Source organism: Sander vitreus, chromosome 9 (genome assembly GCF_031162955.1).
Source record: "Sander vitreus isolate 19-12246 chromosome 9, sanVit1, whole genome shotgun sequence".
NCBI lineage: Eukaryota > Metazoa > Chordata > Actinopteri > Perciformes > Percidae > Sander > Sander vitreus.
In genome coordinates this window covers 20392200-20408836 of record NC_135863.1, presented here as the reverse complement: position 1 = coordinate 20408836, position 16637 = coordinate 20392200, and the positions used below count along the sequence as shown (strand labels likewise).

The 16637-nt window shown below is 40.7% G+C and overlaps 1 protein-coding gene across 1 annotated transcript; it reads right to left on the bottom strand.

Moving 5' to 3' along the window:
* Nucleotides 1–4921: 4921 nt before the first annotated feature.
* slc35a3a (solute carrier family 35 member A3a) lies at nt 4922–15875 on the bottom strand. The gene is made up of 8 exons (XM_078259169.1): nt 15384–15875; nt 15029–15238; nt 14192–14346; nt 13927–14049; nt 7190–7364; nt 5907–6025; nt 5618–5751; nt 4922–5482 (listed from the first exon to the last, which is right to left on the bottom strand). The coding sequence occupies exons 2-8, from the start codon at nt 15216–15218 to the stop codon at nt 5392–5394; spliced, it is 987 nt and encodes a 328-aa protein (XP_078115295.1). The 5' UTR covers nt 15219–15238; nt 15384–15875; the 3' UTR covers nt 4922–5391.
* Nucleotides 15876–16637: the final 762 nt, after the last annotated feature.

Here is a 16637-nt window from a genome sequence, read left to right as displayed (position 1 = left end):
CAGGCCCAGAAAGAAATGATCAAGCCTAAACACAGACCCTGTTTTAAAAAAAGGTTCTTCAGCCTTAATGATGACATAATACTGGCCTGCTCTGTACTGTAAAGTGCTGTGTAAGAGTGCAACCAAGGAAAGGGGATAGTGTTTATGTGCCATACAACACTGCTGCGGGGTGTATTCATTACGGACAGAGAGAACTATAATATCAACTGAAATGTTACAGGATGATGTGCAGGCATGTGTGTTGTGTGTTTTCTATAATGGAGACCCAGGGTTGGGTCCAGGCTTGCTACTCTCTCACCCTCACAAAACACACGGGCCTAATTCGTGGTTATGCTACAGGGAGGGACATTTTTCAAGATGATTTATACACAGAAAGATTGTCCAAGACACATGCATCCTTAGAGCTACTTTGCTTTTTTACATATCACAGAAAATGTAGAAATCACAGCTTTTGGATTTCATGATATGCACACAATTTGTGCGTTGAGAAAGAATCTTACATGAAGCCCTGCAGCGGGATTTTTGCTTTTCAATCACAAATGGCCAGTTCATCCAAGCTGCAGAGCTTCTCCCTCCCTGCCTTTTGAAAGCCAGTGATGCCTGTGTTGACGACAGCCTCCAACGGTAAACAAACATTGTTTTTACCCTGTTCCATCTAATCAGGTTTGTGAGGTGAAGAAGCAAGGTTACTTTATTTTACAAGTAATTAAATGAGTCTGCCTTCAGTGGCTGTAAGAGGACAAACAGAGCTATAACAAATCTTGAAGAGCAAAGATTGTAGTGAAAGAGAACTGTATTTACACGAGAACATTTACTTAAAGCATCGTTTCACCTAAATTACAAAGAAAATATTTAGCCATGCAGACTTTTTCTGATTTTATTTGTCCAAGTTTTGAAATATCAGTCAGTGAGATTTGTGTCTCACAACCAATACAATGGAGATGAATTAAATGTCTTTAGTGATCAAAGCTTTGACAAAAGTGCATTTAAACAGCCATGCCAGCAGCTCTGAGGCTATAGTTACAGTAAATGCAAGCATGCTCACAATGACAATGCTAACGTGCTGATGTTTAGCAAGTATGTTTAACATGTTAATTATCTTTGTTTAGAGTGTTAGCTAGTAACAATTGCTAATTTGCACAAAGTACAGCAAAGGCTGATGGTAGTGTCTTTTTTTGCAGGTATTTGGTCATAAGCAAAGTATTGGACAAATAAATGTTTGGACTTTTAGTAGAAAAGTCAGTTAGTCACCAAAGTAATCAAAAAATATCTTCTGGGCACCATAAATATCTCACCACCCATATAGTAGTCTTGGAATACTTTACTAAGCACCAAATATGTCAAACATATGGTGGCGCTAGAGGAAGAGTTATCAAATAATTAGGACATATAATATATATAGGTCTAGGAGCCATGAATATCTGTACAGACTATCAGTAGTTGTAGAGATATTTCAATAGGGACCAAAGTGGTGGACCGATTGACCAATACTCCCACTAAGATTCAACAGCAATATGTCTTTCCAAAAACAGTGTCTCGGTTACTGGGAATAATCCATGGACTTTGATATCAACAGTTTTCATAGGAACTATTTCAGTAGAAAGTTTTTACAATGAAAACCTGATGAGACATGTTATTGATTTTTTAATTTCAATGTCAAAGCTTTGGACACCAACACGTGGCCCTCCATTCACCTCCATTGTATTGGGTGGAGGCAGAAATGTAAGTGACAGATATCTGAAATCGGAACTTTCTACATGACAGAAGTAGGTAAGAAAAAGTGTTTTTTTTTTGTTTTGTTTTTATTTGGGTGAAGTGACTCTTTAAAGATTGGTGCAGTATCTGGTTTACACAGACAAACCGTCTCTTGTGCCATTATGATCTTTTATAAAATGTGTTTTTATGAGGATTTATGACTACAGAATATGAACATTTCACAATCATGTTATATCAGAAAATGTTGCTTGTTGTTTTCCAAGCAGGTCTATACGTTGTATTTCTGTTTATTCACACTGAGCGGGCCAGTGAAACACGTGCCGCTGAAGTGCTGAGCTGGTCCAGATGAGACAGAGATGAAGAGAGATGGAGGATGGAACCACATTATCTTACCCATGCTGCTGCTCATTAACCAAACCAAATAAGCCTTCACACACACACACACACACACAAAATCTGGAACGACCCTATGAGTGTCCCTGCCTGTGTATTGTACGTCCTGCAACACACTCATCATAAAGAAGCATGGACACTGGATATTCTAACATGCCTATTGTAGCCATGACACTGAAGCAGTTTGTGAGGCATCTGAGAGCCCACGTTGACAATCAAGGGAAACAGCTAGAGCAGCACTTTTAACTGGAGAATCAAAGTAGGTGATCTTATAGAGTCTTTTATAGAGGGCAAAGCAAGCGGAAACCTTTTTCACATGTTGCCCCTATTAAAATGAAGTGTTGTGGCCGGGTTAGTTCATCTGGTGGAGCGGGCGCATATATATATATATATATTATATAATATATATATATAATATAATATTATATATAATATAATATAATATTATATATATATATATATATATATATATATATATATATATATATGATTTGCTCTTCGACGCGGCGGCCGCGGGTTCGGCTCCGACCTGCGGCCCTTTGCTGCATGTCGTTCCCCCTCTCTCTCTACTCTCATGTTTTCATCTGTCCCGTGGAAATACAGGCCTAAAAATGCCCTAAAAAATTCTCTTTAAAAAAGAAAAATAATAATAATTAAGTGTTGAGCGAAAATACATTTATACTTGACCATGAGGTCACACAGTCTGCTGTCTGTGTGTATCAGGACCTCAAGTGTCTTTTACAGTAACAGATGTGCCTGAGGACTGGAGGTAGCGCAGTTCACGGCCCTTCATGAGGAGCTTAACACGTTAGTTTCGACTTGTTCTGCTGATTGATTGGTTTGTTATTGGTTTTGAAAATGGCTGGGTAAAGGTGTTTTACAGTGTTATAATATGAAGGACATGGCCCTCTGCCATGTTACAGTCCTTTCTCTCTGACTGTCTGGCTTTTGCATGCAGTGTTTTTAAACGCATTAAAACAAATGCCAAAAATATCAAAGTGTGAATGTATTCATGTCATGTAGTTTGCAGTTCTAAAGCAACATGCCAAGTATTAAATTAGACAAGGTAGTTGTGCAAAAAATTAAATCAGACTGATTGGCTGGGGAGTGGAATAAATGACAAGCTGCTAAAATGGCTCCATGATAATTTGTAAAGAATGTCGTATTACTTTTGATTTGTTGCTACTGCTGCTGTTAAAAAATGTGTGCTTTTTAGTGTAGAAAAGATCTTTAGGGGAGATACACGAGGAATTCAACACAATAACACATTCAGAAAATATAAAGGAAACATTTTTCTTTTATAAAAGATTCACATATTGATAATTAAAATAATAAAAGTTATTAATTATACCCGCTTTATCCCAAGACACATTCCAGAAGAAAAACACCAGTCAAATTGTGATGTAAATGAGTGGTTCTCAACCTGGGGGTCGGGACCCCCAAGGGGGGGTAACAAGATCATTTCTGGGGGTCCCCAGATGGTTGGGGAGAAAAAAAATGAAATAACATATTCTAGACGGGGGAATGGTTTTTACATTACTGTGTGAGTTTGGCACATTTAATGTGTTATATTCAGAGCTGTAAATCAGGAGTTCCTGGAACACAGAAACAGGTCTGAAGACAGGGCAGGGGGAGAGGAAAAAAAAGGACAAATGCATAATAAATCCACAGAGCCTGGATCACATTGGACAAGGCTAGGGGCTAGCTGCTAAAACTAAACTGTAAAGCAAAGCATTATTTGTTTACATGCATTAATCAGAGCATTCACAAAAATCACTCAAAATCAGCAGGGGGAGGCATGTAGATACCAGTTTGCAGCTCTCTTTCGCTTGTTGTCGAGGGGGGGAGGCGCAAACACCAACCTCATTATTTTGGGGGGGTCGCGACTCGAAAAGGTTGAGAACCACTGATGTAAATAATGCCTCACGCATGTCTAATGTGATCAGTCTCATTCAGTACGTTCAGACTTAGCTGGGCCACATTCAGCCATTTTTGATCACTTTGCCACAAAAGCAACAGTGGGTATTGTTACACGAGCACAGGACGTAAGGAGCTGGATGTTTATATTCAGTGGCTTTGAAAAGTCACGTGGAAGCCTAACCAATTAATAGATACGTTAAACAGACAATTCGATTAGATTTATAGATTACAATTTAAATGGTGCTATTATTCAAGGTTAACATAATTCAAAATTGTACAAAATACTCCTCACCACATAATCAAACTCCCTTCAAGAATCAATATCTTCAAATCATCATTACCACAGTTACAGCCTAGAACAGCGTGTCTCAAGTGTCCGTTTAGTTTATTACTGTAGCATTTAATCATACACCCAGATTACTGTAAAACACATTCAACCCCACCACACACCAGTCATACAGTAATGATGTCACTAGTTATCAACGACATCCCAATGACTATATGTTGCCTGGCAACAAAAAACGTTTCCAAAAATAGCTGGACAAAACGTAACATGGAAACCATTTTGCAAACAATACTAGTTATTGTCACTGTAACTACCATAGTCTAAAGGCTCTTGGTGCATTGAGTGTTATGCAGAGTTATGTCTCCCAGGCACCCTCCTAAACCATTTGACTGTGAGAGCTTGCGGTATTGTACAGAGCTTTGGTGTAAACAATGGCTGGAAAAAGGCTCATTAGGCACATAAATGTGCTTTCAGAGCTCAAAATGGGACAAGAAAAACGGTCGGAGCCTTAAATACTGCAACTCTAAAGTGAACAAGTCAATAATTTGAGCTAAAGTTGCACTACATCTAAAAAAAAGTGGTTTTGAAGAATTAGAAACTTCTGCCTGCCTCTGTAATTCTTTATTGTGTTGGCGTGACTGATGTGGCAGTAACAGTGACTGGCAGTCAAACAGGTTTCTTATGAACACAATTAGTCGGTCCAGATCCGGAGGTGTGGCAGCCAGGATCCTCTCTATAGCGGTAATTATAGGAACAAAGAAAAACATACAATCCTGTTTCGACAGAGTTTTCTTTTCTCATTGGTTACCCTTCTTCAGCTGAGGCACTTTTGGTGTGTGAGACCCATGACAGCGTTGATGCGTGCTTGCTTTTTGTTTTTTCACCTTCTTGTCATCCGTTCCCAACCTGCTTACCTTCTCTCCTCCTTCTCTGCTCTGTCTCTTTACAATATACGATTAAGACCTTTGCCCCTCTTTTCTTTTCTTTTTTCCCAGCTCTCTGTCCTCTTTTCAACTCCATGTCTTGACGCTACAACAGGACCTCCTACAGCTGCTGTAGTGTCAGCCGTGAGTGTCCTATGCCCTGCTGGGGTTGGGGGACGGCTTGCATTCGTAGCCGTAGAGGAAAGTGGCTGCGATGACCAAAACAGCCCCCATGAAGAACACACTGTGGACGACAGCAGACAGCACCGTCAGCTCGAGAAATTGGGATTATGAGAAAAAAAAGTAAGACACACAAAAAAAATAAAAAATAAATACAGGCGAGAGAGACAGAGGGAGAGGTAGTGACTGCTTCCTCTACCTAGTGGGGTCGAAGTCCTGTAGCCAGAAGTACGATATAAGAGTTGACAGGATGATGGAGAGCGATGTAGCAAAGCCCTTCAGGATGTTGTCTGCGTACTTGATGACCGCTGCTATGACCAGACCCCCCAGCGCCTGGAGAAACAACAAACACACAGACACAGATGGACAAAGGCATGACCTTAATGGGCCGACAGGGAGTCTGATCCATGAAATAAAGAGTCTGATACCCTCAGAGGCTTGGTGATATTATATACATATTGAATCACTAGCAGTGAAGTGAGCGTTACCTGCAGCGCTACGACAGTCCAGGTGACGGTGCTGTACCCCTGGAACATTCCCGACTCCCTCACCCTCTCTCCATCGTAGCTCAGCATCCCAAATAGGCCAAACACCAGGCCAAACATCCCTGGAAACACACACACACACACACACACACACACACACACACACAAGATCTGTCCACAGATTTCATCCCAAAGTCTGACCAAAAAAACCCCATAACAATTCAGTTAAAGAGAAATAATCATATGGTACCAAGACAACTGTGTGTTCAGACAGAACGCAAGGCAAATTTTTGGTTTAGAGTGTCTTAGTTAATGCTTCAGTCCCTGTGCCAGAAATAGAAATAGTCTGGCACATAATGATTTACACCTCGGTTTTTGTACAGATTAAACAAACGAGACATAAAGTGTTAATTAGTGAGCTTTAAAAAAAAAAAAAAAGGTGCTTGAAGTCGGTTTTTATTTTCTTACAACAGAGCCAGGCTAGCCGTTTCCCCGTTTTCAATCTTTACGTTAAAGTAAGCTAAGCTAGCGTTAACCCTCTCCTGGCTCTAGCTTCAGATCTAGTGGACAAACATGAGAGAGGTATCAATCTTCTCATCTAACGCTCGGCAAGACAGCAAATAAGCATAATTCCAAAAAATATCGAACTACTCCTTTAATATCTTGCCACAGCATGTACTCCAACTACATTGCTTTGCTCCCCTACTTTCCTAATAAGGCTGTAACTAACAAGTATTTTCCTTTTCCATTAATGTGTCAATTACGTTTGTACTTATTTCAATTGTTGTGAAAAATGCCAATTACATCTGAGGTGACTTTAAATTGCTTGTTTTGTCAGCTCAACGGCCGAAAGCCCAAAGTTATAAAATACAGTTTACAACAACAACAAAAAATACACAGCATTTTCTTTACTGCTTTTGTTGCAGATCTAGGCGCCAACATTTAATGCAGGTGAAAAACTCCAAGCTCACACCAGGAATCGCAGGAGACTTAACACATGCCTCACACGCTCCAGGGTAAAAATAAACTAGACAGGAACATTCATCTTAACAGAAACATATCGGAGGTAAAAATCACAGCTTGCTCTCTGCACAGGGAAGAAAGGAAACTGCACACACAAGAGCTCGCTTCAGAAACATGGAGGTAGCGATTTTTGTTTTTTCAAACATCTCACAACATCGCTGTTGATCGACATGCATTGATTAAATGTCATAAACTTAAATTTCATGTGTAAGAATAGCTGGTATACTGGCCTGGACTGATTCAACTGATTGATGAATACTGACCTAGCTGAATGTTACGGACCCAGACGCTCTGTTTGCTCTCCTTTAGGATTTTCTCAAAGTAGACACCGGCGAACCCACTGGAGAAGCACGCCACCAGAACTGCTGTCACACCGACAAACTGGGAGCCTGCAGAGAGTGCCTTCTGCTCAGGGGCCGCTGCAGACTCAGAGGGCCACTGCAAACACAAGAGAAACACTTATCAAAAACCTTGAGCTAGAAAGCTCAATCTTGACATTGGAAACGACAATTGACGAATAAATGGTCAATTTACAAGCTTTTACTTGGCATTTACTAGTGGTTGTCCTCAGCAGAAAAATATTATGCAACGTGGGAATAAAGAAAAAATTGATTGTTTGACTCAGCTACGCTAACCTTCGACTAGCTTAAAATTTAAAGGACAGATATGAGAGTGGTATCAATTTTCTTATTTAGTTCTCGGCAAGAACGTGACTAAGCATATTTCCGAAAATGTCGAACTATTTCTTTAAAGCTACATTGTGTAAGAATTTCTCCCATCTAGCAGTGAAATTGTTTTTTAGCCTTTCCTCCTACGGTGGCCGAACCCGAAATTAGCTCTTTCCATTGTTTACACGCAGCTGTTCTAGCCACTCCAATATTAACTTTGGTCTTGTTGCTTTGCTTTGTCGTTTTAATTCTCTTTTTCGCTTCCCTGGCGAGTAATCTTCATGTGAATATCAACGATAAATCCTCCAAGTACGCTAAAGTTAGCCATGGCGTTCCTCAAGGGTCAGTGCTTGGACCAATTCTTTTCTCCTTGTATATGCTTCCTCTAGGCAATATTATTAGGAAACACTCAATTAACTTTCACTGTTATGCGGATGACACCCAATTATACTTATCAATCAAGCCAGACGAAACCAGTCAGTTAGCTAAACTTCAAGTATGCATTAGAGATATCAAATCATGGATGACCTACAATTTCCTGATGTTAAACTCAACATCATTATCCCAAGATATAATTACTCTAGATGGCATTGCCATGGCCTCCAGCACTACTGTCAGAAATCTAGGAGTTATTTTTTTTAACAAACCTCTAGAACAGCCTTTTTTCTCCTTCGTAACATTGCCAAAATTAGGAACATCCTGTCTCAAAACGATGCTGAAAAACTAGTCCATGCATTTGTTACTTCCAGGCTGGACTATTGTAATTCCCTATTATCAGGATGCTCAAATAAAACTCTTAGGACTCTCCAGTTGATACAGAATGCTGCAGCGTGTGTTCTGACAAGAACTAAGAAAAGAGATCATATTTCTCCTATATTAGCTTCTCTGCATTGGCTTCCTGTAAAATCCAGGATTGAATTTAAAATCCTTCTCCTGACCTACAAAGCTCTAAATGGTCAAGCACCATCATATCTTGAAGAGCTCATAGTACCTTACTGTCCCACTAGAGCACTGCGCTCCCAGAATGCAGAGTTACTTGTGGTTCCTAGAGTCTCCAAAAGTAGAATGGGAGCCAGAGCATTTAGCTATCAGGCTCCTCTTCTGTGGAACCAGCTCCCAGTCTGGGTTCGGGAGGCAGACACCGTCACCATCTTTAAGAGTAACCTTAAAACTCTCCTCTTCGATAAAGCTTATAGTTAGGGAGTGAGGAGTTGCAGCGTTCGCCTAGACCGGCAGGGGTGGGTGTGTAGCCACAGTCATGGCACACCCCCACCCTATCTCTGCTTCTCCCCATAGAAAGCTTACATATACTTAGGGAGTAATGAGTTGCAGCGTTAGCCTAGACCGGCGGGGGAAGGTGTGTAGCCACAATCACAGAACACAGCCTCCCTATCTCGCCTTCTCTGCAGCTCTTAGTTATGCGGTTATAGTTCTAGACTACCGGGGTACCTCCTTGGACACACTGAGCTTCTCTCTCCTCTCTCTTTCCATCTGTGTGTATTCGTGTCACAGAAATGCTTGTTACTAACAAAGCTCCGGGGAGCTTATTCCCCGGAGTCCTTATGTTCTTTTTCCGCCCAGCATCATCATCTTGGATCATGATGGCACCTACATCATGGTGGCAGCTGTCGCCATGGTCCTGCCCTAAGCCCTGCTGTGCCCTATTACACCCTGTTACGCACTGCAATGCCCGGCTTCGACTTGCTATGTCCAGCAAACGCCCTGCCACGCCCTGTTACGCCCTGCTGTGCTCTACAACACCATGAACTATTATAACTATTACAATATCTTTATTGTGACTATTATTGCCATTGTTCATCATACCCCCAACCGGCACCGTCAGACACCGCCTACCAAGAGCCTGGGTCTGTCCGAGGTTTCTTCCTAAAAGGGAGTTTTTCCTTGCCACTGTCTCATGCATGCTCTTGGGGGAATCACTGGAATTGTTGGGTCCTTGTAAATTATAGTGTGGTCTAGACCTACTCTATCTGTAAAGTGTCCTGAGATAATTCCTGTTATGATTTGACACTATAAATAAAATTGAATTGAATTAATCTCCCCCTTGCATTCGTCACGGTGCCAATAGGTGTAAGAGGGCAAAAGGCGGAGGTATGTCCCTCTTTGGCTAATGTATTTTAAAGATGGAGGCGCAACATGGCGGCCGTCATTCGAGCGAGTCGCTCGTATGTATTCTGAATGATTCTGAATGGCAGATTCTACGCTTACGTAGGTTTAAGTTCTGCAAAAGGAAACAGCACTATGTACAACCAGTGTGTGGTTCTGTCCAGAAAAGCAGTTCCTGGGTGCTTGGATAGCTCAGTTGGTAGAGCGGGCGCCCATATATAGAGGTTTACTCCTCGATGCAGTGGGCCAGGGTTTGACTCCGACCTACGGCCCTTTGCGGCATGTCATTCCCCTCTCTCTCCCCTTTCATGTCTTCAGCTGTCCTGTCAAAAATAAAGGCTGAAAATGTCCAAAAAAATAATCTTAAACAAAGAAGAAAAAGAAAAGCAGTTCCTATCATACAACATTGTGTATCCAATAAATAAATATCCATATGTCAATTAAACTTCGTAAGGTCTGAACTCTCTCTAATGGTTAACAATTACATGCTTTCTGAAGCCAGATGCTGGGTACCTGAAATTCATACAAAGGCATCTTCACAGCTTTGCCAAGTTGTAAAAATGCTGCAGAGTGCGAGTTCCTGTGTTATGTGCTGCAGTAAGCAGGAAAATGGGTAATGCAAAAAAAAAAAAAAAAAGACATGATCTTTGGTTGTGCAAAGTAAGAAAAGTATTGGAGCTACTGCACTTTTTCTTTGGATGAAACCACAAAATATCAAAACGAGTCAGTCACTCTTTGTTCAAGATCATTTCAATAAGTTAAACAATTCTTGGAAAAAGATGCGGTTTGCCTGCCACCTCTCTACCTCCTCCACGCGCCAAAACAAACCCTGCTGAGTGAGAACTAACAGCATAAACCTTTTAAATGAACAGTGAAACTAACAAGTTGCATTCATTCAAAACCGGCCAATTATTTCTTAGCATGCAGTCATTTATTTGTGTGCAGTGATACAGACTGCAAACAGGCTGTGTGATGTGATCATCTGTTGTTTGAGCCTTCGGGAGGCATCTTTCATAAGTCACTGTCAACATCTCCGCAGTTAATGTTGTTTCGACCTGTCTGATCCTGTAGATTTTTTAAGGTGTATCTTCATCTCCTCCTTCTCCGTTGTGCTTCTGTCTGAGTGCTCAGCCAGCATTAAGATCACATCCGGAGAAATACTAATTGACTGGCATTGTCTTTGTTTTGCCAAGGAGGAGGAGGAGGAGGTGATATCACAACAGTCTTTCCTTTCCTGACACTTCATCATTCATCAGCACATCCCTCGTAACCACTGGTGGCCAATATTTATTCATTTGTTCAGTTCAGGCCTCATTATTTCTGTTTTATTTATCTAACCTTTATATAAATCCACATAACTCCCACTGAGATTCTTTTCTTTATCTAAACACTGGGAAAAAAAATGTAAGATCACACAATTAATACAGAAAAAAACGCAATACGCAACTGAGTAAATGCTTAATTAAACAAAGTGACACCTACAGAATTGGCCACATTTTCTTTCTTCTTAAATTTAAAAGCACTAACGAGATGGATTTTCTAAAGTCTTTTGGTATGATTCTGTACAGACATAAAAGCAACCTGAAGGCAAAGAGGTAGAGGAAACATGCTGAGAATTCTACATGTGGTGAGATTAGGCCAGATACTGAACCTACTTAACTAGTGGCTAGTCCAAAGTTTACAAGAGTCTAAAAATGGTGACAAAATATCCAAAGCAACTACCTAGAGCCCATGTTTCCAATGCCAATGTTTCGCTTTATTCCACCAACAGTGCAAAACCCAAATACAATGACCAGCATACAGTATCCTCACATTTGAAAGGCTGGAACTAGAGAATGTTTGGCGATCTTGGACGTGACGTGTGGATAAAGACTGCATACATTGAAGGAATAGTTGTAGCTCTTTTAGAGGACGCGTAGCTTAAATCTTATTTTCAGCTCCAGCAGAGATTTGTTAGCCTGCCCCCCATAATCTCAAAGACCACTAACCATAGACTTCCTAAACTAGCCATTGATTCACCATTTGACACATCCCTCAAGCCATGCTGTTCTGAAAGGAAAGATGTCATCTCTTTGCTCAGATTCACTCCCTATGTCTAGTTTCCTTACACTCCTTTAAAGCACTTTGGGAAACGGATCTGGGAGTGGACATTTCTAAATACCTCTGGGGAGGTTGCCCTTGATAGATTGCACAAATCAACTAGATGTGCAAAACATGGATTGATCCAATGCAAAACTGTACCGCACTCACCTCACGAAGGTTAGGCTCTCTAAAATCTATAAAGATGTGGACCCACCATGCGACAGGGGTTGCTAAGCACCGGCGAGGCATGTACACATGTTCTGGTCTTGCCCCACTTTACATTCCTTATGGGGGGAAATCTTTAGATCATTGTCGAAAGTTACTGGAAAACCCACTGATCCTTATGCTATGATTGCATTGTTCGGTGTAACCCCACCCACAGTAGCACTCTCTTCCTTAGAGGCAGCCTTTGTTACCCTATTAGCCAGACGCTCAAGTGGAAATCTCCAATACCTCCTTAGCATAGCCTATGGAAAAGAGAAGTCCTTAATTTTGTCAAACTAGAGAACATTTGGCATGATGAACCCCTTTACCCCTTGAGAATATACTAGAGCTGAACTAACCAGATGTCCCTGAATAAGTGACCAGGTATTTTAGCAACATTTTAGTGGCAGGCAGCGAACCCACAAATAACTATTTTAGTTTTTTGTATTTGATGTTATTATTATCATAATACATATATTTTTACATTTTATTACTAATTCATTTTATGTCCTTAGACTTGGTCTGGGTACTGTTTTTGGTTTGTAGTATTTGTCCTGTCTTGGTTTTGTACTATTTTTTATCTTTGCTCTATTACTATTTTACTAGTCTCGCATTGCCAGACCTTCTTCCACAGCGCTGCGGAGGAGGGTCTCGCTAATCCGCACAGCATTCTGGGATGGGAGAAAAACGTGCTCTGGTTTATTGGCATTTCTTTAAACTAATCACAATCGTCTTGGGCAGCGCTAAGCCAGACGGAGCAACGGTGCCACTGCAAAATAGCCTCGGGAAAATATCTTGTTTTGGTGGAACGTGCTCGTTTGAAAGTTGTTTTAGTCGTGCAACAGAAAACTCAGATTGGACAGATAGTCTACCTAGTTGTTATGGTGAGATGAAACCTCATGAAGTGCTGAAGCTTTCCAGCAACGTGGTTCGCAAAAGGGTTCATTTCTCGAGGCTTCATTTGCTCACAATACCAGCTGTTGGTCAAAGAGTGTAAAACAGGCAGATCTATTACAGATGGTCTAGTGATCTGTGATACACTGTATCAGATGGTTTTTGACTGAATTTTGCACCAGTAAAGACTTACAAAAAAATCAATTTCCACGTAATCCATTTATATCAATATAGTGTGTATTTTCTGTGTAAATCAATCCTTTTGGGCATAATATAATAGCAGGAGGGGAAATTTTAGTAGGCTATTCTAAAACTGGTATGTGGCAATGGTTTAACTGGGCTGAGTGCGTGTGTAGATCATAGATGTATAATAAAACCGCGTAGATCCGAACCACTTCATAAACCAGTCACTTTGGATGTCATCAATGACGTCATTTGTCTAAAAACGATACAAGCCTCGGTATGCGCTTCTCGGAAAAATTCCGGGATTTCCCGACACACGCTTCGAAGCCTCGGCACAGAACGTAACATCACTACCAGCTAGCTGTCTGGATTTACTCTGCAGAGATCTGAGGAGCAGTTAACCATAGTCCTCATGAATCCACCAAAGTTTAGGACGCCAACCCAAAGAAAGCGGAAGATCCGGCCGAAAAATGAGGGACATCCGCCGGATCCTCCGCCGGCACCTGAACGATCCCTGAAATGAAACGTCGTCAATATAGACTACTATTTTACTGACCAAATGTTATTGTATTGTCTATCTGTTCTATTTGGAAAATATTAATAAACAGAGTGTGAAAAAAGGACCACTAACCATTGCAAGGCTGCATCATTACTCTGGGGCAAAAAAGCCTTAGTTCATACCAACATATTTACGTGGACTTTTACACAGATTATTAGTGGAATAAAAAGGCTCTGTTCAAGAGGAACCACAGAGAGGATGTTCTGTGTTCATATTTCTAGATGATGGTGAAATAATGTGATTGCCATTTCTACAAGTAGCAAACAGACAAGAAGCTGTACTGGACCTGCACTAGAACCACTCCAGCCATAAGAATCAGCAATGAGAGCCACTGGTAGACGCCCAGCCTGCGGCCCAGCATGGACACCGAGAACAGGGCCGTGGTCAGGATCTTCAGCTGGTATGTCACCTGATGGAGACAAAGTGGGTATACTGTAAATAATCCACAGACAAGGATGTCTCAGAAAGACACATCAGGTCCTGTGTGAGTCATGCTGTGAGTCATTCAGATTCACACGGTCCCGTTAAACCCCACCGTCCCTCTGCTGTACCTGGTAGGTGGCCGCGTCCAGGTTGGACAAGGCGACATACAGCAGGTTGTTCTGCAGCGTGTAGATCCCAGAGGGAATCGCCAGCTTCAGCGTTTCTATGGGTTTGTGGGCAATTTCCTGACGCAGGAGGCTGTTCAGAGCTCGCATGCTGTAATCTAACGAATGAAAACAAACAGGTTAGACCATAAGACATTTATAAATTCATTTTGGAATTAAGTCTATCAGCTCTTTTTAAATTTCTTTGATCGGACTGTTTTGGATTTAAATCATTTTGCCATTTTTAGACTGTATTTTAGGCAAAGTTGTTAAGCAGCTGCTTCTGTTTAGACAACATTGAACACGTGACAACTTCGGATTATTACATTCAACGTTCAAAGTATCGAGAAAAGAATTGTTTTTATCACCAAACTTGGCTATCATAACAACACTAACACTATAGTAAGGGCTTGATTCCTTAAGTGTAATGACAGAATCCAAAACAATTCCGATATTTGATAATTTACATCATTTACTAATCAAAAATGACAAACATAAGAAGGTAACAGCTGAAACTGGAGTTTTTTCCAGGTTTTTTTTTCCTGCTTTATATCAATGTTGATGTAATTTCCAGGTTATTGAAACTACTATACTACAAAACAATCAATTACAAGACATCATCATCATGGGCTCTAGGAAATTGTGATGGCCTTTTTCACAATTGTCTGACCTTTAATAGACCTCACAATTAATCAATAACACTATATTAGATTATTATAATAAAATGAAAATAATGGGCTACTGTGGCATTATTTTCTACTAATGATTATGGTGATAAGCGTTGCGTTCAGGTGCACTCACTGTGCTCCTTGAAGACGAGCAATACACATGTGAGGATCTTCATGACCTCGGCCACCACCACCGCCGAGGAGGCCAGGTACCGCGGGCCCTCGGCCTGCAGGGTGCGGGAGTACCGCATGGTGAGCACCAGGGACGTGGTCTGGAACACCAGCACGCCCAGAGAGAGGTATTTCAGCCGGGGAGAGGCCATGACCAATAGTCGGTGTGAAGCTGGACACAGAAATGGTAAAAATTACGATATAAAAAAGGTACGGTCCAAGTAGTTCGAAATGTAAGTATTGTTGGGAGGTGAATACAGAACCACAGTGAGGAGTGGAAGAAGACTTTTTAGAAACAAAAAGAGGTTTTTACTCACAGAGCAAACACTGGTGAGAAGAAGTCGCTGACACTGACTGGGAATGACTCTCACCTTTCTGCCGTGCCTTCAATTGCGCTTTAAAAGCAACTTCACGGTAAGTACATACGTATATTTGTCTCTACATAGAATAACCCCCTATTTAGTGTTTGAACCTCGGGTCGTGTCTGTTCTCGAGCAGCTCTCTCTGTCGGGCAGAAAGACCAGGTACTGGAGGCTCAACCCAGCTGTCAAAACAGCAGCCCTTCAGGTCCTGGCGTCCATTGACCCGCACTGGATATCAACCGTCTGCTGAGAACTACACGTTATCTTATCAGGGTGTCCACACCGACTGTCCCATCGTTAAGTGCCATTACGGTTTAACTAACCGCCAGAGGAAAGAGAAAATTATACCCAAAAAGTCTGCAGATGAAAATAAATCTCAAGCATGTAAACTGTATGGTAGGTAAAATCCTGAATGATTTCCGTGTACGTTTCTTCCTCGTCTTTTTGTCAAAGCTTCCTGTGCGACCCAGCGCCTTCTGCTGGACTGGCAAAAAACTGCACTACTCGTATTTATTTCAATCTGTAAAATGAAGTATGAATTGGTGACTTAAGGTACTTCCTTTCCAGAACTAACAAAGCACTAATAATCGGAATAATAACACACGTATGGCCAAAGTCACACCAAAATTATTTTTGAATGAAAACAGTTTATTAAACATCCAGTGGCAAGTAGTGAAACACACCGTGTCAAGTAGTTCAATAAAAATGCTGAAAGATTTGAATATGTACAATGGTGCAAAAAGCCAAGACATGTTTCTTGTTTCTGTACTATAGTAATGTATGTTTACTTTTATCAATTAGTATTATCAATATCTTAACGTTGTACTGTAGAACATTGTCCATGATATTAACAGTGCTGAGTGGGCAAGGCCGAACCACTGACCAAAACACATTACATATTTCACTTTGGTGATATTTTACATTGCAAAGATTCATTCAGATTGATGGGAGCATATATATATATATATATATATATATATATATATATATATATATATATATATATATATATATATATATATATATATAAATATATATATATATATATATATATATATATAAAATTTTCAGTGAAATACAACGTGCGGTTATTTATTAAACCGGTATATTGTGTACCCTGAGGAAGCACAGTAAAATTCATTGATGGAATCAAGTTGCTGTCCTGAACTGTATTCTTTCAAAAAAATATCAAATGTCCATCTGTTTGCA